The 24,320-nt window shown below is 35.9% G+C and overlaps 1 protein-coding gene across 8 annotated transcripts in view; it reads left to right on the top strand.

Annotated features, from left to right (window-relative positions):
• LOC129762577 (neuroglian) overlaps window positions 1–24,320 on the top strand; it is a 138,716-nt gene that overhangs the window by 53,231 nt on the left and 61,165 nt on the right. For all 8 annotated transcript variants that reach the window (XR_008740668.1, XR_008740667.1, XR_008740666.1 and 5 more), the window contains exons 3-4: window positions 8,066–8,364; window positions 15,086–15,212. Coding sequence is in view for 5 of the 8 variants with exons in the window: in XM_055761005.1 (XP_055616980.1) it covers window positions 8,286–8,364; window positions 15,086–15,212 (206 nt within the window). In the remaining 3 variants the exon portion in view is untranslated. The remainder of the gene's footprint in view (window positions 1–8,065; window positions 8,365–15,085; window positions 15,213–24,320) is intronic.

Raw genomic sequence — 24,320 nt, 5'->3', positions numbered from 1 at the left:
TACGAATGCATTAGCTACCCCCGCCCGAAGAGTGAGTGTGCAATCTAGCTCGATTGAGTCATACCAAATAATAGCTTTTCGCACAGCTTTAGCATTCCTTCCTTCCGACGACGACAGGCTCCCGTCCATCTTGTGGTCTGCAATCGATGAACGATGATTCTCACGTTCACGTTGCTGTTTGTGATGTTGTACCGAACGAGTTTATCATTAGGTCACCATCCGCACACTTCAACACCGGTTTATGAGTGTATATATCGATCGAGCAAGACAGCTTATTGGAATGGGATAAAACGAACACTTCCAATTTGTCGTTGAGCAAGCTCTCATCTCGATGCCAGGATGTCATCTGTGATTGGAATATGTTGCATTTATTATTGATCGCTTAGCTCAATCTTAACAATCTTAACTCAAGCTTGATTGGTTCATCAGCAGTTCGCATTTTATACACAATATTAGTGGGCCTTGAATTTTGATTTTCGACGTGGATATATTGATCCATCGGTATGATACATCATGACTCCATAAGTTTCCGAACAGACACATGAAGTGAATGAACGAAACAATAAGACCCCAAGCAGGAGGAAATTAAAAAAATTCTCCAACCACCAACTTGAATCATATATCTGCGGTCAGTACTTGTAGCTTGTAAGGCAACCCTTTTTGAATTTGCGAAAGATCGGAGAAACGCACGACGAAATAATCAGACATGGAAAGTTAGTTCAGGTTCAACTGATTGAGAAACGAATACTGTTTTCTTCCTGATGTAAGTTATTTATCAAGGTACCGAATGGTACAAAATTTGGATAATAACGAGACCGTTGGTTTTTGCCAAATCGTAGGAGATTGCTGTAAAACTGAAAAACGGTTGAATTTTTCAATGTAGAAATGCTGGTAGAGTGGTTTCCCTCTCAAACTGTTTCATAACATAGAAATGTTTTTTAGTACGAAAAACACACGATTTGAGACTTATTCTAGCAAGCCTTGCAATTGAATCTGTTTCAATAAGTAATGGACTTATTGTTTTGTCCGTCACTGTCGATGACCCCACATGAGCAAACCTTCAGTGTGTTAATAGAAATGCTAGCTAGAAATCACAAGCAAAAATCAATTTTACTCATTGTTGTATATCGCAAACAAAATTGGCTTTCGTGTGTCAGGCAATAGAACCACCGACAAGAGTATCGCTCTTACGCCTCAATTTGCATTCGTGCAGACCGCAGAGTGTTACAAGCAACACCGATCCAGTGAGAAACGACACCTCTCTCGTTTTAGTTCTCCTTCGTTCTCCGCTCGCAAGTGTCGAATGATGAAGCTTTTAATTTTTAATGTATCATTCATATCATTCAAGTGTGCGGTTCAAAGCTGTCTGCAGTAAATAGTCGATAGACTATCCGTTTTTAGGTTCAGTTCGGATATACAATCAACAGGCTTCTTTCCTCGTTTCGTTTACTCACTTGATGCAATAAAAGTGAGTACTCTTATTCTGTTCAAGTATCTGAATTATTCACTCATTTTCGGTTATAAATTCGTGAATAGTATAATATAGCATGAAACATCTCCCAAATAAAACTCCCAGTCGTCAGAATTGGATTTCCATACAGAATACTCGATTATGAACGGATCGACGGACTTATTGGTTTAGAGAAATTCTATCAGCTACTCCTCAGGTTACCCTAAAATAACTCTCAGTCGCCACAATTAAGGTTAAATAAACACTACGCAGGATTGTTCTTAGTCACCCGAAAGTCGCGACTACTATGGGCTCCAACAATCCTTACTAAGTAAGTAAGTAAGGATTGTTGGAGCCCATAGTAGTCGCGACTTCCGGTGACCAGGTGTCTTCAAACTTCACAAAGAAGTTCGAAGATGAACATCACTCATCACTCGATTAGGATTCTCAAACAGACCTTGCACAATCATTGTGAGCAACTCGACAAGTTTTTTCTAAACGATTCAAAATGGCAGGACACATCCAAAAGCAAGGAAATTAAGTTCCTACGAATTCAAGACGAAAGATGTCGAACGGCGATTTGGCAAGTTCGAAATGTGGTTTGAACGGCTCAATAGGAAGTATTTCTTGCATCGAATCTTACGGGGACGAAAAATGGATTCACTACAACAAAGCGCTAAAGATCACATGTGAAGCCCGGTCAACCAGGAATATTAAAGCCGAAGCCGAATATCCACGGTTCCAAAGTAATGTTCTGTATTTGGTGGGATCAAAATTGTGTGATCCAATTTGAGCTGCTAAAACTCAGTCGAACGATCAAAAGAAATTTCCACAGGAAACAATTGATCCTTTTGAAGCGAGCTGTTGCTCTATTGCTTTTTCATATTCAAACTTTGAAGTTTGTGGTTTTGAGGGTTTACCCTTAATTTTATTCAAAACATACATATTAAACTTGAATATTTTTATTTCTATCCACCAAATTAACCCTTTGCGGTCGGAATTATTTGCCCTTGAAATCGATGCTCTTATCTTTCTACGTTATAAATATTTAGTTTATACCGAGTACCGTTACCTATTGTTCATAGAAACTAAGTATACATTCATGAATAAGTTCACTAGACACTAACATTCGTTTAAAAAAATGTATACTATTACATCGTTGTATTCAGTATATATCCTTGCTGTGGTTGCTGAGAGCAGACAAACGACCGCAAAGCTCTCTAACCGCTCTACAATTTGTTCTTTGACATCCAACTTCTATCTTTTTTAATTTCGCTGCAATATCATTTTAGACAATACCTGGCGAATCTTCAATTAAAATCTACCAAATTAACGATTTTTACTTCACTGTATTCGTAATAACCAATTAACTTTCTCTTTAACGTTTACACATTTCATTTTCTCTTGAAATAAGTCATATTTGAAATACAAAAAAATTTTTTTTTTCGAACTGTATATAATCGAGTCTAAAATTGTACCACTTTATCCTATTTATTAATCTCTTTAATTTATAGTAGTGAAGGATAATAGATCTGTACTGCAGTCTGAAGAACTAAATAGCCTTAGGATCAATGCACTAAATATACACTAGCGGAAGAAGCTGACCGTAACATAATCTCTCGATAGTAAAATAATTGTTACCTCTAAGTTTCTTGAGCTTTGGCTCTTCGATAACAACTAACAACTGCCGTAAAATTCGAAGCCAGAAGTGGTCGGCGTTTGAAGCAGGTACATTTTGACGTAGAACTACGTCTAAGTCTTAATTTGACGAGAATTAGTAGCATTTCTATTTTCCATTAATTTGCTCTGCCCATTTGTGTGCAAACCTACATGTAACATCAATAACGAGCCGCCTATGCATCGGCGAGGGACTATTTTTACATACCATTGCGAATCAGTCGCACGCAAACGATCACTCGAAATGCAAATGCAGAGAACAAACACTGCAACATGTGTGAACACTGTGGAGAGCGGAAAAATTGCAATGTAAGCGCCCCGGCCAATGGCAACTCTTTGAATCGTCCAGAGCGTAAGAGCAGATCATTTACGATTTCAATGCCGATTGTGAAATTCATTGAGAAACTTAAAATAATAACGAATCTTTCTCAAAGGTTTGAAAAAGTTTAAAAGTGGTAATGGTGATGTCAGGAACGAGGAACGTGGAAAACCATCAAAAGTGTCTGAAGACGCCGAACTACAAACTTTATTTCACGAACCTCAACAACATTTCGCAAACAATTAAATGTTGACCGATCAACCTTTTTCCATCGTTTAAGAGCCATGAAAATGACCCTGAAGGTTGGAATATAGCTTCCACATGATTTGTTACCGAAAATAATTAATCGAATTGGTTCGTGCCCTGCTATAAAAAATGACCGGAATTCAGTAAACGCAACACAAGGTGGTTTTTCTTGATTAAAATGTCCCGTCACTTCAGACAAGACTCCGGCCAGGGAAACTTTATATGTTTTGAGTTTCTACAGAAAATCCATCGTTATGGATATAATCGAGTTAGTATAATAACACTCGTTGGGAATGTATCCTTTCAAGAATGAGCTTGTTCGTTTGGAAAATAATGATATCACTTCATACCAAATTTAACAAAATTTCTGCATAAATCTGTGCGAAGAGTTGAAATTATTAAACATTATGTTGAAGTACCATTACTTCAGCTATTCGCGTATACTCATCGTAGGAAAATGAACCTCTTTGAACTTTTCAAAGCCATTAGTATAGGTATCAAAACGAGCCTTCCCCGGCTCACTTTCAATCCAATTTGGTCTTTTGGAAGGCGTGCAAACAACAACGCACTTCGTCTGTTACTTTGAGCAAGTCTTCTTCTTCCCATACCATTCATGAAAACAACAAACGTACCTGGAGGAGAAATGAATAATTCACCCCTCGCTCCCCCGCTACGCGACAGCTCCATCGTTCCTCCGGCTTCCTTTGTGCCACTTTTTTTAGGCTAGAACTGCTGCTACGATCGCTCCAGGGAGGGAAAACACCAAAACAGCGTAGCGTTGCGCTGCGCTCGGCAGTTTGCTTTGCAAATTAAATGAATATTCCATTACCGAGAGTTTCAAGCAGAAGCAAATCCATTCCGTTGCAGCCAACTTTAGCCGCCGCCCCACTCGAGTAACGCCATTGTGTCCGCTCGAACATCCTCTTCCGGTCTGCTGCGAAATTTGTGCGCTTTGCCATTTCGCCCCTCCGAGAACGGGGCACACGAAATATGTCTAGCCGCCGTATTCTGATCCTGCCTCGGCTCGTATCCGTCGTCGTCAGCGGCGGCGCCAATGAGGCTAATATCAAATTTGACCGAGTTCGGGGAGGAATGAATCAGAATGTGCCAACCGCCGCAGGGGGTGTACAAAAAAAAACGCGGGGATCCGCCGTCCAACTTGGAATCGAATTTATGGGATAAAAATGACGAAGGTAAAACTCACTCTCCCCATCCATCCATCGCCATCGGCTAGGCCCGCAGGATTAAGTTAGCATAGAGCAAACCCTCCCGAAAAAAGTGAGTCATGAAAAGGATGGTGGTAGGTGGAGGTGGTGCTAACTTCAATTTCGTAACAGCTGTAAGCCAAACCCTGATGCTGATGATGACGACGATGACGAATGTATTTGAGTGGGTGACGTCGTTCTGATGGCGGGGGTGTGGCGCTAAATGTCAATCAAATTATTCCGGTGGAAATAGGAAAATGTTGACTTATACAAATTATGTTTTTTATATCTGACGGCACTTCATAAAATGGATGGTTTGAGTAATTGTCGTGCAAAGGGCCTTTGTGCGGAAACACGAAATGAAGAATGATTGTAAACATTAATGAAACATATTATATTTTTTTGAACGCTAGAATCTACTTTCGAGATTAAGATGAAATTCTCAGCGAAGCAGGAAAATATCGTCGTCATGTTCCAGAGAATTCTCGAAGAAGTGATTATATTGCTTATAACGCGTTCAAACCAGTCATATCTATGTATAGTGTTGACTTACACCTAAACCTCTTAAATTATTCAATTTTGAATTTTTTTTAATTAATTTTAGGAATTTATGAATCCTTGTATCTTTGAATCTTTGAATCCATGTCTCATTGATTTTTTGAGTCTTTGAACTTTTGAATCTTTATGCCTTTGAATCTTTGAGTCCTTGAATTTTTGAATCTATGAATCTATGAATCTATGAATCTATGAATCTATGAATCTATGAATCTATGAATCTATGAATCTATGAATCTATGAATCTATGAATCTATGAATCTATGAATCTATGAATCTATGAATCTATGAATCTATGAATCGTTGAATCTTTGAATCTTTGAATTTTTGAATCTTTGAATCTGTGAATCTATGAATCTATGTATCAATGCATCTTTGAATCGTTGAATCTTTGAATCTATGAATCTATGAATCTATGAATCAATGGATCTTTGGATCGTTGAATCTTTGTATCTTTGAGTCCTTGAATCTTTGAATCTTTGAATCTTTGAATCTTTGAATCTATGAATCTATGAATCTATGAATCAATGGATCTTTGGATCTTTGAGTCCTTGAATCTTTGAATCCTTGAATCTTTGAATCTTTGAATCTTTGAATCTTTGAATCTTTGAATCTTTGGATCTTTGAATCTTTGAGTCTTTGAATCTTTGAATCTTTGAATCTATGAATCTATGAATCAATGGATCTTTGAATCTTTGAGTCCTTGAATCTTTGAATCCTTGAATCCTTGAATCTTTGAATCTTTGAATCTCTGAATCTTTGATTCTTTGAATCTCCGAGTCTTTGTGTCTTTGAATCTCCTGGAATCTTTGAATCATTGAATCTATGCATCTTTGAATTTTTGAATCATTGAATCTATGCATCTTTGAATTTTTGAATCTTTGAAGCTTTGAATTTTTGAATTTTTGAATCTTTGAATTTTTGAAGCTTTGAATTTTTGAATCTTTGAATTTTTGAATCTTTCAATTTTTGAGTCTTTGAATCTTAGAATATTTGAATCTTTGAATCTCCTGGAATCTTTGAATCTTTGAATCTTTGAATCTCCTGGAATCTTTGGATCTTTGAATCTTTGAATCTCCGAGTCTTTGTGTCTTTGAATCTCCTGGAATCTTTGAATCATTGAATCTTTGAATCTTTGAATCTTTGAATCTTTGAATCTTTGAATTTTTGAATTTTTGAATCTTTGAATCTTTGAATCTTTGAATCTTTGAATCTTTGAATCTTTGAATCTTTGAATCTTTGAATCTTTGAATCTTTGAACCTTTGAATCTTTGAATCTTTGAATCCTTGAATCTTTGAATCTTTGAATCTTGGTATCTTGGAATCTTGGAATCTTGGAATCTTGGAATCTTGGAATCTTGGAATCTTTGAATGTTTGAATTTTTGAATCTTTGAATCTCTGAATCTTTGAAACTTAAAATCTTTGAATTTTTAAATCTCTGAATTTTTGAATCTTTGAATCTCCGAGTCTTTGTGTCTTTAAATCTCCTGGAATTTTTGAATCATTGAATCTTTGAACCTTTGAATCTTTGAATCCATGCTCCTATAAATCTGTGAATCTTTGAATTTTTTCTTTGAGTATTTGAATAATTTTTAATATTTCGGTATTATACAATGTTACTATGTTCTGATTTTAGAATTTTCAGGAGAAGAATCATAATACAGAAAACAGAACTTCAAAAGCTCGTGCCAAAAAACATTACTACACACTTTAAACCGCCCGAAAATCTCTCCTGAATAATTTGAAAATAATTAGTCTTGGTGTGCGCAGCGAAGTGTTAAAACCATCCCAAGCCGTGTAATTAACCGTACGCTTGCCGCTGTTTTTATTTTTTAAATTAACCGTTGCACGTCCGATCTTCGCCGGCGGCCGGCCGACCACCGAGCCGCGAAAGTAAACAACGAAAACGACAATGAAAAGAAATAAAATGTGAATATTTTATAGACTCAATTGGATACCACCACAAAAGTTGCGCTCGGGAAGTCCGCCCCTAAACGCCGTCATCCAGCGCGTTCGCGTTGGCTCTCGATCCAGCGCGTTCGCTTTGGCTCTCGAGTCCACAAATACGACGAAGGAGACTCCAATTCGTAACTTCTCGTGGAGATCGTGTTTTTTTTGCGTTTCTTTCTGTGCGATCATTTGCAAGGGGGATCTGGGGACAAAGACAAATAAATAACCGCGTGATCTCATTCTTTTTATGTTCGATTTAGCTTTCTGGAAGAGACGTTGACGATGGATTCACGTTTGACAGTGTGAATTTGTTTGTAAGGTTGTGAATTGTCATCGATGTCGACCACAATATTCCTAGCTCTTTGAAGTGATTCAACAAATTTCGCTGTAAATACTTATATGAAACATTTCCGGTCAACTGTCATTTGCTTCCAAGAAATTGCAAAACACGCTTCCTGCACCAATAACAACACACAAATTTCATCTCATTCCAAATACTTGATCAGAGAGAGAGAAAGGGACGGTGGAGGTGCCTTGTCAAGTTCATTGCTACACACTCAACCAATTCGGACGGGACACAACTCATTATCCAACAATAGTAATTAAGATTTATTTATATCCCATTCACTCATTGTTGCTTCATTTCTCTCTTCTATTTTCAGCGCGCGCTTCAACTTGACGGGAGGAACGGCGGACATCGAGCAATTTTGTTTCTGTTGTGTTGTTCCACGCTAGAGAAAGAAGGAGAAAAGAGCCTCAAAGTGACAGAAGTGTCTGTCATCCGTTAGTAGTGTGTGGGGTAGCGGTAGTGTGATAGTGGATAGTATTGGTATAGATAAAGTGTGCTTGGTCAGAACGGCTGGAAAGTAGAGCGTAAACAACATGTGGACAATTACCGGTAGCAGGTTCGCCCTGCTAATGATGGCGGCAGCCCTCAATGTGCTCGTCGTGCAGAGTCTCAGTGAGTATTAGTCGTGGTTAATTGATACTTTTATTGGATTTGGGTAGCCCAAATTACGTTGAAACTACCGAGTGTGGCTTCCACAGCGTGGATTATAATTTCTTTGCGATTAGATTGGTGGTAAATTTTGAGTAGTAAATTGTATTTTGTGTTTTGGGAAGTCAGTCAGTCGAGCGTTGTAGCGCCATCATAACACAATGAAATGATCATGGTACAACCACCATTCAAAACGGTTTTGGACTGCTTTGAAGTGCTTGCGTCATTGTTGCGTCTACCGATATTTTTGACCGGGTATTCAAATCTTTTCGCGTAACTGGAACGTGTTCTCAGTGGTATTCTGAAATCGTCTGTACATGACGATCTCGATCTCGGGATCAAAATCCACATGAGTACCCCATTTGGAATATAGTCGAAGTTCTCTTCCTATAGTGACATCGCACTAGAGGGAACTGTCGCTATGAAAAAATATAGTCATAACAAATGCAATTGGTTTCTAACAAATTCGAAACAGAAACATTAAATAGGCATTTTCTGCTCATTCCGCCCTCTGAATCTTTTTTCTTCAAATCAAGATATGTAGTAAAACTATTCGATAAATTTTGTTTCGTGAGTAAAGCAGCATCATTGTCTGGAGAGCACCTTTCAGCTGGTTTTGAGAGGGTTTGTCTACAGTGTAACAGTGTAAATTGCTTCGTCAGGCCCTGAATGAGTATCAACAACAATGGTACTAAATGGATGACTGACCATGGAATATCCGGATTATGTCATCCTCAGACGAAATTGCTCCATCATATAATTTATCGCAATTGGTAATATCTGGTGGACCTCACATCATCGGAGTATCCGCAATCGACTGCGAAAAGCAACAAAAAGAAAACAATTTCCCCACAACAAAAACTCCACGCGCAGAACAGAACCGCATGACAGAATAAAAATACAAAAACTTGCAGTTCGATAGTTTACGCAACTGCCCTATGATCAGAGAGTACCGGGGATTTTTAAATAAATAAATAGAGTTAAATTTCAGGTAAATTTATTTTATCCTTTTCGAAATATGATCCATCTGAAGCAACATACATGTGCCAACGCTTGACCTAGCCCTCCATGCATCCCTGGTAGGCCGACGAAGGCATGGCCTTCAGTTCCCTCGTCGCATTCTCTTTAATCTCCTCGATCGATTGAAATCTCTTTCCACGAAGTGGCAACTTCAATTTGGGGAACAAAAGAAAAAGTCGCACGGGGCCATATCAGGTGAACACGGTGTTTGTTCGATGGTATTTACTTGATGTTTGGTCAAATAATTCAGTACAATTCAGGCTCGATGCGATGACGCGTTGCTATCATGCAAAATCTAAGAATTGTCGGCCCACATATCCGGCCTTTTGCGATGTACAGGCATACACTAATGATCGGATGGCACTAAAACAGATGTGCGTCTTAAGGTCGTACCAACATAAGAAAAAAAATAAACCGGTTCGCGCATGCACGGTAAGTTTGAATAAAAAATTCGCGGTACTTTCTGATCATAGGGTATTAACAGCCATTCCATGCCAAACCGATATACTGGTTCTCAGATTTTCGTGAAAAGTGGTAATTTTGTTCTTTATCGCTTTACCGTTCTTTACATTAGACCCGTATTTTTCTATTTATACATTAGGGTGACCTTTTCCATTCTAGGGTGGTTCAAAAAATCAACCTTTTCCCCTTTTTTCCAAAAATAACTTTTTTTCAAACGAAACCCATTCACTACTGTTGGCGCCCAAAAATATCGTAGCAAACCTATTCAACACGATGGCGATGGACCAATAATTTAATTTTTTTTATGGCATTTTTAATTTTTGAATAGTGAGTTTGCAAGAAAATATAATTATTTTTAATGTAATATACGCGTATGTAATATACGCGTATAATATTTCCGATTGATTGATGAGATCATCTTTGCGATCTGTCTAGAAAAGATAGAGTTATATGCCATCAAAACCCTCATTATTTCATTACATGTAAAATGTTTAGATTCTCATCTAACAGACATTCCATGCCAAACCGATGTATAGGTTTTCAGATTTTCGTTAAAAGCGGTAGTTTTGTTCCTTTTCGCAAAATATTAGATCCGTATTTTTTAACCCCACATTAATAGAAATGTTGACCTGTTGACCGATTGATCTGAAATTTGGAACACACCTTTATCTCTGTAAACACTATAAAACTGTGTAGTTCATGATCCTAAGAATCCAAGACCGGTACAAAATGGCGGACTAAATATTTTCTCAAAACACCATTAATATGAGTATTACATGAAAGGGCTTGACTGGTAGAACACAGTTGTTCATGAAAAATGCGTATCCAAGATGGTGGCTACTACAAAATGACGGACTACATATTCTCTCAAAACCCCATTAATATGGGTATCAAACGATAGTACTTGACTAGTAGAACACAGATTTTTCATGAGAAATATAAATCTAAGATAGTGATCTTATTTTGTATCTTATTTTGTGTGCCAAAAATTTAAAAAAAAATTATCTTTTGTGTATCTTATTTTGTAAAAAACAGGAAAAAGTTTATACAAAATGGCGATAAATATATTTTTTCCCAAAACCCCATCAATATGGGTATCAAATGAAAGGAATTGACTAGTAGAACGCAATCATTCATTAGAGAAGCAGACTCAAAATGGCCACCTTTACAAAACGGCAACAAATATACTGTTTTGAAAAACACCATCAATATGAGTATCAAATGAAGGGGATTGACCAGTAGAACACAGTTATTTATGAAAAAATGCAAATTTAAAATGGCCACCACCACAAAATGGTGATACAGGGAAACTTCGATATAACGTACCCTCGTTATAACGTACCCTCGATATAACGTACCCTCGTTATAACGTCACTCGATATAACGTACATTTTACCTCGATATAACGTACACATTTTCAAAGAGTAAAGGAAAAAAAATTTCAATATTTGAACAATGAATTATTTGTATTGTGATGCTAAAACAAGTTTTGTACCTTCAATCAATCCCGAAATACAGCTAGTTTTGTGATTCCGGATTCTAAATGAATCAAGCTTTAATCAACAGTACGAAGGGAAATATCATGAGAAAAGCTGGCTTCGTCTTCTGATTGAAGTTATTCATTAACTTGACTAAAACAGCAACCTAATAATGTAATATAGACTACGTTTGTGAGTACTATATTATGCTTCGATTTAACGTACAATTCGATACAACGTACAATTTTGAAAGTAAATTGTACGTTATATCGAAGTTTACCTGTATATAGTTTTCTCAAAGCCCAGTTATTATGGGTATCAAATGAAAAGGCTTGAATAGTAGATCACATAACTTGAAAACTCCAAACCCAAGATGGCATCAATCACAACAAAGATTAATCTAATGTCATGAGGCTCAATCAACTGCGTTAGCATTGCCTAGGACATGATTTCCAAGGCTAAGTTGAACCCAAAAATCATTGAATGCATCGTTTCTATGATGAGTCATGGGTTTATAAATACGACACGTAACCCAAGTATCAGGCGAAACGGGTCAAATCATTGCCAGGAGAGCTAATAGTCCCCAGTAGGGAAAACGTTGATGGTTTTCATAGACTATAAGGTGTTGTGTTCAACGGATCTTCCCTAGAAGATAAGACAGACCATTTTTGCAATTAAAATGCATCCCTTCCCGGGAATAGTCTGAGTTGCTGATTTGCGCTAGCAAAGTGTTAACGATGTATGCTATTTGGGCATTACAAGAGGTTTTCGTAAGTGTATTTTTTATCCTATCTGTTAATTTGTATAGGCTCATTAGGGTTTTAGTTGTAACAAAGCTGGATATAATCTTGTACATGTTTATGGTATCTTTAAATTGTAAATTACACAGTAGCCATTTAGGCGTGAGAGTATTCTTTATGTTCTTTCATTGTTCAGTAGAACGAATAGCGGAGACAGTTGATATGATCTTTGTTGTGTTATTAATAGCACAACAGCCCGATGTTTTTTCTTATTGGAGGCAGAGCTTACATATGAATGGAGAGAGGTCAGAACTAGTGTTGCCACATGTACAGATTTATCTGGAAATATACATATTTTTTGGTTATTTTGGTTAGTTTCTGCACAGTATAGATTACATATTATTAATTGCTCTGGAAGGGAATCACAATTTTAGAAACCGAACATGATCAATTCAGGGCCATATAAGTATGGTGAAAAGTTATTCGACTGTGCTCCACAGCAGGATACAGGATACACATGCTCCACGAAAGTATATCTAGATACCAGCGGAAGAAAGCATGTTGGCCTAGCCGGAGCCGTCCTCATTTAACACGAATAAATTGTTAATAGTTGGAGTCACATTGTAGACAACTTTTACTTTTACATAAAAAAAACATGCTATAAAATGTCATATTGTTAAAAGATTCGTAAGATCATTCGAAACATAAATGAGGAAATATAGTATTAAAATAATATTTTTATATTTTTAATGTTATGATTAGTATATATTAGGTTGGGGAAAAGTAATCCAAACATCTATTTTTAATATGCTTCGGTTTGTCCGATTTAGGTCAAATATGCACCGTTTTGTTGTAAAATCTGTTGCAATTCTAACGGCAGCATCATAATGTCTCTATCATAGAGGTCTTGGTCCTTATTGACGAAAAACTCTAGCAATACATTTTTTACAATCTTCTCTCGATCCTAACTTCTTAGAAGTGCAGGTTTTGGCCAATGTTCGATTCTTAGAATAGTTATTTCTTGGAAAAAGGATAATGGAAAAAAATAAACATTTGGGTTTGTTGGCGCCAATGATCAAAATTACATCAGTGACTTCCGCAAAAAATGTTTTATATGTCGTTAATGAGTTTTTTTTTTATCCCATTTATTTATTTATGGCTCATTAGCATTTCAGCTGTAACAGAGCCGAATTTTAATCGTGTACATGTCACATGGTTATCATATCTATAATTAGCACATTACACAGTTGCCGTTCGCCAGTATTCCTTCTTTTACCATTACATATGGTACATTCACACAGTAGCCATTTAGGCGTAAGAGTATTCTGTCTGTTCTTCCATTATCCAGTTGGACCACCGGACAGCGGAGACAGTTGATTGATCATTGTTGAGTTATTTATAGAACAGCAGCCCGATGTGTCTTGCAGAGCAGAGCAGTTGTATGGATGAATCGATCTTATTTCGACCGTGGATCGATCTCCATCGCTGATGATTGTTGCGTGGACGAAGCTATTCTGTAACAACACAAAGATGGTCAATGAGGGTCCTGAGTTTTGAACTCACGATCGATCGCTTACTAAGCGAACGCGCAACCAATGTGGCTACGGAGACCCCCTGTTAATGAGTTAAAGCCATACATTTTTCTCAAAGTTTGTTTTCTTTCTGTGGATGTAATATGAGAAATGTTCAACGATTAAACCGTTCAACTTTGTTCAACACAAATAAATGACGATTTCGTATAGAACTCAAAAATGGCGATTTGGATTTTTGAGTTGGAATCATAATTACGAATGAAATTAACTTTTTCATATCAATTATGTAATAGAGCAGCACGTATTGAAATGATCTTGAACGAAAATTGTGTGATAATGATAATGATATAATAATGATGGAGGCGATCTGGCGTAGTGGTAACATCCATACCTCTCACGCAGAGATCACGAGTTCAATTCTCACTCCCGACATTCTTCCAACAATGGAAGTAAAAGTGACGAACCAACCGATATGTGTTGAAAGTCACTATAATAGAGAAAAAAAAAAAATATATATATATATATATATATATATATATATATATATATATATATATATATATATATATATATATATATATATATATATATATATATATATATATATATATATATATATATATATAAATATATATATAATAATGATGAAGTTGTAGCGAGAATACTAGGAAATTTATAGAAGAATAGCTAAGTAAGCGTCCGAATTAAGTCTTCAAATGTGATGATTTAGTATTACTTTTGGACCCGCAAATCTGGTAGAGAGAAAATTGTTTTAAAATACGGATAAATTATTTTGACGTTTGTTGTGCGCTAAGGCAAGGTTGACACATTTGTACAAGTCGATTGGATTTGAGCCGTACAGATTGCAGAAAAAAATTCAAGCTTGATCGAATCGTGAAATCCGATCGAGTTTTAATTCCGATCGTATATAGGTTGTCTTCCAAGACCTTGCTGGTTCATCCGTATAAACGAGAGGCTTCAATTAATCTCACAAAACGTAGTCTAAGTGTGCGAAATCACATGATCTAGGCTATCAATTAATGTGTACAAAACGAGAGATTAATTGGTCATCAAACTCCTCTAGAGCGTCGGTAATACAATTAATATAATATTTATTGAACTTTACTACTAATAATGTATGAAGTTTTCGTTTCCACTAATTATTCACAAACCAAAAACCGTCTATTCATTCATCTTACTTTAAGAAACCAAACCATATGGCATTGCTCCCATAGATAAATAATTTTTTATTGGTTTGATGCAATTTCGTTTCGAACGGTTTTCCACCCAATTGAGTCCTTGAAATCGATTCTTGCACAACCCAGATCGGTTACTTTTCGCGTGCATCATTAGCTACTGTGCTGCTGCTTTTTAATGAGATTTTAATTACCATACCGCACCACGTCTAACTGTGTCTCTTTTTTTGTTATTTTATTCATTCTCTCGCAAACAGTCCATTCACCTCCCCGCATCATCAAGCAGCCCCCGACGGACGAAATGCTGTTCCAGGTGGCCCAGTCCGGCGAGAACGACAAACCCTTCATTATCGAGTGCGAGGCGGAAGGCGAACCGACACCAAGGTAAGCAGCAGCAACAGCGGTTTCGGGTGGGGGCATCCATTTTTTCCTTACGCTGATGATTCCATCGAATCCTGCATGAGCGCGCGCTGGCTCTTATGGGCGATAATTAAATCGAATCCTGCGTCATCCGCTCGGCAGACGGGGCAGAGCGGTTGCTGCTGACTCAGTAATTGCAAACTCGTTGAAAGTTTCATGCTCTCTAATGCTCGAGCTGTGTATCGAGTCGTCGCAAAGTCGTGGGCAAATTTAATTTCGTTTCATAGATCCCAGCGGCTTTCCGATCCATTATGTCGCCTGGAATAGGGAAGGGGAGGGGGAAGGGTACCAGTTATGATCGAATTTTAATTTAATTAAAATGGGACTCCTTCCGCTGAAGGGCGTGCGAGACACATTTCACACTCTTTTCAGACAATAGTGGTGTTGAAAAATCAGGGGATGTAATCAAGGATTATGAATTTATCTCATAATGTGGCCCTGTGACAATTTTGTCACGAGGGAACAACATTTGCATCGTTGTTCGTGAGAAAGTGTACTAAAAGAGATTCGTTTGAGCTTACTTGGAAATTTTTCAAACAACATGATAAGCTTGCACACCGAAAATCGATTTTAGTTTCCCAGCAACGAGACTGTCTGTGCGATATGCGAACAATGAATTGGGAGAGCGGAAAAAAATCATCATAGACGAACTGTCTGTCTGCATATCTCGGGCGTTTTTTTTGCGTTCATTCTATGATGTAGTTTCGACTTGAAAACGATGAAAAACTATTTTTTCCGTATTCACCACCACCCGATTCAGTAGGGTTCAGCGCTTCGACGGTTTTTGCTCTATGCTGCTGATGAAAGAAAGCAGAGAATAGTGGCGGTACCGACAATTCGACCCAAAGTGAATTGAAGCATTCCATTACGTTTGATGTGATCTTTTCATTCGGTCTGTTTGTTCGTACATCCTTTATCGAGAATTACAGGATATTGCGCTCACTGAACACAAAGTGTTCGAATGCTTGTCCGATTTGAGCATTTCATTCACTAGAATAATTTGATATCGAAAGAAAAAAGTTTCGAGAAAAACGGAGATGTTCAGAGCACCGAACGAGAGATTCTGCGGGAGTTCAAAAGTTTAATGATCGCTGCATTCAATTAATCTTTCATTGATTTACTGCCATTTCTCTTTCCCCCCCGATATATCAATTCACATGAACATCTATATAAGTAGTTTTATATAACCTGACCTGGCGAACTTCATCCCGCCTAAAATTTATTTTTTGATATGAATACTTTCAAACAGTCACGCTTCTTACTAAGCAAACGTTCGTGGGTCCAATCGCAGAACTCTTCGTCGATTGATTATCCTTTGGCGCAATTAAAAAAATATTTCCAGATACAATCCTCGTTCAAGATTCTTCAATCACTGGCAAATAACATGTTTCTCCGTTACATGGAATGCATGTTTGTTACAGAAAATGTAATAAAATAAAGACAGCTCAAATCGGACGATTCCTTTCTCGAGTTTTGCGCTTACCAACACATTCGGCGATCCATTTTTATTTATATAGATAGAAGATATAGGAGTGCGTTTTTTCACCTGAAAATCGATTATATATATTTATTTTTCCCTTTTTTCTAAAATGATTTTTGTGAAAAATTCGTAACATTTGAACTACTGTACCGATTATCAGACATATCTAACAAAACATACATACATCAAATTAAAGCCATTAAAACGCTATTTTTTCTATATATTTTTTTTTGAAAACATGTTATTTAAATTACATATACAAAAATCAGATATGTGATTTCTTTCGTTTCTGCGTTAAGATTTTTCTAAGTTAACCGATGGTCCGAAAAATCTTTGAACTTTATAACTTTTGAACTACTGAACCGATTTGGATAATCGACATTGTTGGCCTACCCTATTAGGCCTACGCGCTCACCTCTGAGCTTTAATAATATTGCCAATCAACAACAACGCGTCCTTGTGGTCAGCACAGGCACTGTGGAGTGTGCGCTTCAGCGTATTATCAATTTGAGTGAGTAAAACCTAATAGGATAAAACCAAAACCGAGCAAACAGAAAACAAAAGTCCAAAGTTGAAGAGCGAAGAGTTCATCGATTGCGTTTTGTGATAAAATAGGTTAATCTTAAAATCTAGTCAGCGGTAAATTATGCTTAATCTAATGTCTTATGGATAACTAATCTAGAAATTACTTACAACTACAGAATTCGCCTATGATTAGTCCTGCTATCTGCGAGTCCAATATTATTGGTGACCGATGAGAAATATAATATGGCTTACATAGAAAATTATACATATTTAACATATACTTATTACTAGATCCTACCACTAGAACACTGATATCGTAGAATTGAAAATTGTAATTATTAAAGGGAACTAAACGTGAGTAATCTAATTGTAAACCAGACGATTAGGAAATTATGGTAGATGAGCAATGCCCAATAAGCCCAATAGTTTCACAAATTTATATTCTAACACTATATAAATTTATTGAACTATTGGTAGATTGAAATTATACTTATACAGCCATTCCATGTCAAACCGATAGAGTAGTTCTCAGATTTTCGTAAAAAGTGGTAGTTTCGTTCTTTATCGCAAACTATTAGACCCGTTTTTTTTTTGTTAGGGTGATCATTTTTATTTTAGGGTGATTCGAAATATCGACCCCTTTTTTTCCAAAAATGACATTTTTCAAAAATTTATAACTTGTGAACTACCGAACCGATTTAGACGGTCGATATATCAAATTAAAGCCAATTAGCTAGACATCGTTAAAAATACTATGCTTGCAAAATTATTGGGTTTTGGTTTTGTCATTATTGATTTTTTTTTATAGTTTTCATGCTCTCGGGGTGCAAGGGTGCAATATTTTTTTATGGAAAGCTCAGGATTTTTCACATAACATATCTCGAAACCAGGGAGACATTAATTTTTGTTTTTGAGTTATGATTCTTCAAAGTTACCCGATGCTCCAAAAACCATTTTTCACTTTTCCCGAAAATGATTTTTTTTATTTTGAACTACTGGACCGATTCAGATGATTGACATATCAAATTAAAGCCTACTAGCTACCTTTTGTGAAAAAATAACACACTTGCCAATCAATTGGATATAGCCACATACATCCAGTCTAGTCGCATAGAAATATCGAGCGAAAACTGAATACGTGTTAACTTTGAAAAATCATAACTTTAAAACGAAAAATAACACCTCGCTGGTATTTGGATATATTATGTGAAAAAACCAGCTTTCAGGAAAAAATATAAAAATATATAGCACCATTGGTCCCGAAACGATGTAAGCTATAAAAAACAAATATAATCAATAATAACGAAAACAAAATCCATTTTTAATCAGAGTGTAATATTTTTTCAGACAATAGTAGCTCATTGGCTTTTATTTGATATGTCGATCATCTGAATCGATTTAGTACATTTTTTTTATCCCATTTATTTATTTAGGGCTCATTAGCAATCTAGCTGTAACAGAGCCGAATTTTAATCGTGTACATGTCACATGGTTATCATATCTATAATTAGCACATTACACAGTTGCCGTTCGCCAGTATTCCTTCTATACCATTACATATGGTACATTCACACAGTAGCCATTTAGGCGTAGGAGTATTCTTTCTGTTCTTCCATTATCCAGTTGGACCACCGGACAGCGGAGACAGTTGATTGATCATTGTTGAGTTATTTATAGAACAGCAGCCCGATGTGTCTTGTAGAGCAGAGCAGTTGTATGGATGAATCGATCTTATTTCGACCGTGGATCGATCTCCATCGCTGATGAAATGTTGCGTGGACGTAGCTATTCTGTAACAACACAAAGATGGTCAATGAGGGCCCTGAGTTTTGAACTCACGATCGATCGCTTACTAAGCGAACGCGCAACCAATGTGGCTACGAAGACCCCCGATTTAGTAGATCAAAAGTTATGATTTTTTTGTAGTGGAACAAATGGGAAAAAATGATGTTTCGGACCATCGGTTAACTTTGAAAAATCATAACTCAAAAACGAAAAAAAACGCCTCCCTGGTTTCGAGATATATTATGTGGAAAATCCGCAGATTTCCAGAAAAAAATATAAAAAAATATAGCGCCTTTGGTCCCGAGACCATGAAAGCTTTAAAAAACCAACACAATCAATAATAACGAAAACAGAATTAAAATTTTCTGCAACTGTAGTATTTTTCCAAAAAAAACAGCTGATTGGCTTTAATTTAATATGTCCAATGCCTGAATTGGTCCAGTGGTTCGAAAGTTATGAATTTTTGAAAAAAAGTTTTTGGCAAAAATGCGAAAAAATTGGTTTTCGTACCACCCTAAAATGGGAATGGTCACCCTAACAAAAAAATAAAAAAATACGGGTCTAATAATTTGCGATAAAGAACAAAACTACCACTTTTGACGAAAATCTGAGAACCACTATATCGGTTTGGCATATGGAATGGCTGTATATAAACATAATCATGTAATGGAAATAACTATTTATATTTGCTTCCAATTATGTCTTCCAACAGGAAAATTATATTCTCTCTCTTTTTTTTTATTAAAAAAATAAATTACGGATCAAAGTGTTTTTCTTTATTATTCATTTCCGTATTGGAGAATCATAATTTTGGAATCCCGTTGAATTAATTTCAACAGACATATCAAATTGAAGCCAATAAGTTGGTTTTTTTTGAAAAAATATAATTGCCCCGAAATTGGATTCTAGTCGCATAAATCTAGTCTAGTCGCATAGAAATATTGGATGAAGACTGAAAACAAGGTAACTTTGAAAAATCATAACTCAAAAACGATATTAAACATTTTTTAAAAAAGGTATTTACTTTTTTGACAAAACTTGAGTTATATCTGTGATATAACCGCAAGGTGGGGTAGGACTAACGTTTGAATGGCGATCATTCGTTTGAAGTTGAATCTGAATCAATTCTCAATGATGTTCTGTTCATGTTTTTACTTTAACTAGAAGGTCATTCGTTCCTTAATTCTCAATTAATGAATGATTGAATGTTTTGAAGGAAAGCTGAAAGTTTTTCTTGTTGATGTGTGAGTGGATGAGTAAAAAAATGTGATTATTTATACAGGGAAACACATAAAATTCAACTCTTTTGAACTTGTTGGTGATCCTGAATAGAAACGAGGGGCCTTGATATTGCATCTTTGTTCGAGAACACATATTTCGTTCATCTGCTATTGGAATTTCCCCAGGCGCTTTGGTTTTAAATCCGTGTTTGGGAACACATATTCCGTTCACTAAAAAGGGAAGCGAGTAAAAAAAAATATTCACAGATTGCATGTATATGCTTACGATTTTCCCCAAGCGATTTGATTTTACGTCCGTGTTCGGGAACACATTCCGATCTCCACAAAAGCAATCATCGTCAATGAGTTAGACTGTTATGGTTTCGATAGTTTGCATCCAAAGCCATTTTCGAGCTGTTGACACAACTTTCTGGATCAATAAGTAACAAGCATATATAATTTCGTTCAGTTGGTTAGTAGGTATGTACGCTCAAAATATTGTTGCTCAGACGTAACGCTCTCGTTTTCAAAACCTTGAACTTACACCTCAGTATAGAAATGAAAAACGTAGTCCTACGTCAACAAAGTACGGGTCTATATATTATACTTCTTGTCTTGTTTTTTTTCGCAAAAATTAGACACGTATTTTTTATTTTTTCGTTAGGGTGACCATTTCCGTTTTGGGGTGGTCCGTAAAATCATTTTTTTCCACTTTTTTTTTTTCCTAAAATGGCTTTTTTCAAAAAATCATAACTTTCGAACTACTATACCGATTTATATGATCGACATATCAAATAAAAGAACTAGTCTTCTTTGGAAAAATACTACAGCTGCAGAAAACTTTAAGTTTTTTTACAAAACATGTCCAAAAATCAGAGAAGTGTTTTTGTTTTCGTTTTCAAGCTATACTTTTTCAAATTTAACCGATGGTCCCAAAACATATGTTTCCCTTTTCTACTTCTGAAATACTAGACCGATTCAGGTGATCGATATTTCAAATAAAAGCCAATGAGATAATCTTCATTGAAAAAATGTTACACTTGCAAAAAAAATGGATTTCGTTTGAATAATTATTGATTTATTTTGTTTTTTATAGTTTTCATTCATTTCATTTCATTTCATTTCATTTCGTTTTTGAGTTATGATTTTTCAAAGTTTGGATGTTTCGGTTGCGATAGCTTAATGGTTAGAAAATAAAAACATGGGAAATCATTTTTTTGCTAGCGTCATAATTTTTGAAACAAGAATAGCTCATTGGCTTCAATTCGAGATGTCGATCTTCTGAACCAGTGGTTCAAAAATTACGAATTTTCGAAAAAAGCCATTTTTGGAAAAAAAGAGGAAATTTAGTTTTTTCGGACATCGGTTAATTTTGAAAGACCATAACATAGAAACGAAGAAAATATATCTCTGATTTTCGGATATGTGATGTTAAAAAAACTTCAAGGAAAAATATAAAAAAATATAGCGCCCCTGGTCCGAGACCATGAAAACCATAGAAGACGAATACAATCAATTATAACGAAAATAAAATTCAAGGTTTCTGCAACTGTAGTATTTTTTTCGAAAAAGACCATCCAATTAATATGATTGATATCGATATTGTTATTGATTTATATTGATATGTCGATCATTTGAATCGGTACAGTAGTTCGAAAGTTATTAATTTTTGGAAAAAGTTATTTTTGGAAACAAGGAAGAAAACATTGAGTTTTCGGACCACCCTAAAATGGAAATGGCCACCCTAATAAAAAAATAAAATACCAAAATCTGCGAACCACTATATCGATTTGGCGTGGAATGGCTGTATATTAGGGTGCAAATGAATGTATGGGAAAAAATCGACCCTAAAATTTCAAAAAATATCCTATACAAAATGTTTACCACCTCGAAATAACAACCTATGCCAAATATCAGCTCAATCGGACCAATGGGGAGAGTGGCGCAAAGCGGTGAAAGTTTTAGTTTTTTGAAAATCGAAAAATCAACCAAGGAGAGGGAGTAAAGGAAATCGGGGTTTTCGAAAAAAATATTGATGCCAAATGTCTTAAAATTGCTTGAAACGTCGAGATCCAATGTGATCTCGAAATTTTTTTTTGGTCAAAAGTCGACACTCTGAGACTGTGACTTTTTTTCGGTGTACGAGACGAAACATATGGTTTCAAGTGCCAATATAAGTAATTATCTCGATTTTTCATTCAGAACATGTTGCGAAATGTTGATTTGCACGATAATATACCCTATGCAAAATATTAGCTCATTCGAACTTCATTTATTAGTGTTGCAGACGTTAAAATTTGAGTTTCTTGAAAACCGAAAAATCATCGGAAAACGGGGGTTTTAAAACTTTTGACGTAGGATTACGTCTTTCGGGAACATATTGGGGTACAAATTGAAAATCGAGAATCGAGCACATCGCGAAAATTGTCCAATTTCAAACGCTTATTGCTCAGTCATTTCATGATGGATTGATGAAGTTTTTGCGTCAATCGATTTCGGCACTCCATAACAATTTTTTATATTGAATAAAATAATATATATCATTAAACTTACTATCAAACAATTGAAAAATCTCAACCCCTATCCTAACGGAAATACCCACTTCTGATTTGTCGAAATTGACGACACATGCGGCGGTTCCCTAATAGAGACATCAAAACCAAGCTGCCTAGGGGAAATCGGCATTGCAAATACATGAAAGTAGGGGGAGCTTTTGCTCCCGCCGAGATGTGTTCCCAAACAGAGACATCAAAACCAAGCTGCCTGATGGAAATCGGCATTGCAAATACATGAAAGTCGGGGGCATTTTTATATTGCAAGTAAGGTGAGTGATACGAATAATTCTAGCAAATAAAATTTAAATTTGGAACTTTAATGTTGGTTGCTTCGCGAAACTCCATATCAATGTCCGATCGTGTATTGTGAAAAATTTAGCACAAGGGTAGGTGTAAAATTGTAAACGATAGCCGTTGTGTTAACCCTTTCCCGTACAACATAGAGTCTCACTACATATAGTACATATAGTATTAGGTGTACATATAGTATTGGGTATTGTTAGTCCAATTCAAATTCGCGTTGGGTTGAATAAACAATCAGAAAGTAAAAATTATAAAAGAAAATTACCTTTCCCATTTCAAATATATTTTCGCTATATTAAAGTAACATGTTTTTACTGATAAGAAAAATTGATAATTGTGTTCGGTATTAATAATTATCTTATATTACATTGGTGATTTTTTTTTCTTTATTTCATCAATACATATCACAAGAGGCATCTCGTCTAGGATTATAGAGGGCGGTTCTCATCATATCTCGTTCCACTTCGGTATCCTTTATCTGATACGCACCATCCAACGACTGTTTATCATCCTTCTGTCATCATCACCCGTTAAACACTGGTGGAATGAACAAATACCCAACAACCAAACAAAACGGCCCTTTTCAGGTCCACCTAATCATTATCAAAAAGTTTAACGATGTAATTATTCAAAATCAACAGATAACCTAACGGAATCCTACGTCAATTATGCGGTCGTGTCTCGGACACAACCCTCCTGTGACTTTTTTTGATGCCAAAATACTTAACATTGCATGGCACATCGAGATTTACAGTTATCTAAAAAAAATTTTTTTGTTAAAAATCGAGTTTTTCGACGGAAAAACGACATTTATTTTTTTTAATAATTTTTTTTTCGAGATAGCAGTAAATCTCGACGAGTAATGAAATTTTAAGACATTTGGCATTAACAATTTTTTTTTGAAAACTCCGATTTTCGGTGATCTTTCGTTTTTTGAAAAAACACAATTTTTTACGTCTGTGACACTAATAAATGAAGTTCGAATGAGCTTATATTTTGCCTAGGGTATATTATCGTGCAAATCAACATTTCGCAGCAAGTTCCGAATAAAAAATCGAGATAACTATTTTTATTGGTACCCAAAAGTCCCAGAGTGTCGATTTCTGACCAAAAAAAATTTCGGGATGACACTAGATCTCGACGTTTCATGCAATGTTAAGACATTTGGCATCAATTTTTTTTTTCGAAAATCCCGATTTCCTTT

This window comes from Toxorhynchites rutilus, chromosome 1, assembly GCF_029784135.1.
Source record: "Toxorhynchites rutilus septentrionalis strain SRP chromosome 1, ASM2978413v1, whole genome shotgun sequence".
Classification (NCBI taxonomy): domain Eukaryota; kingdom Metazoa; phylum Arthropoda; class Insecta; order Diptera; family Culicidae; genus Toxorhynchites; species Toxorhynchites rutilus.
The sequence above is the reverse complement of the archived record's forward strand: the minus strand, read 5'-3'. Positions and strand labels throughout refer to the sequence as shown.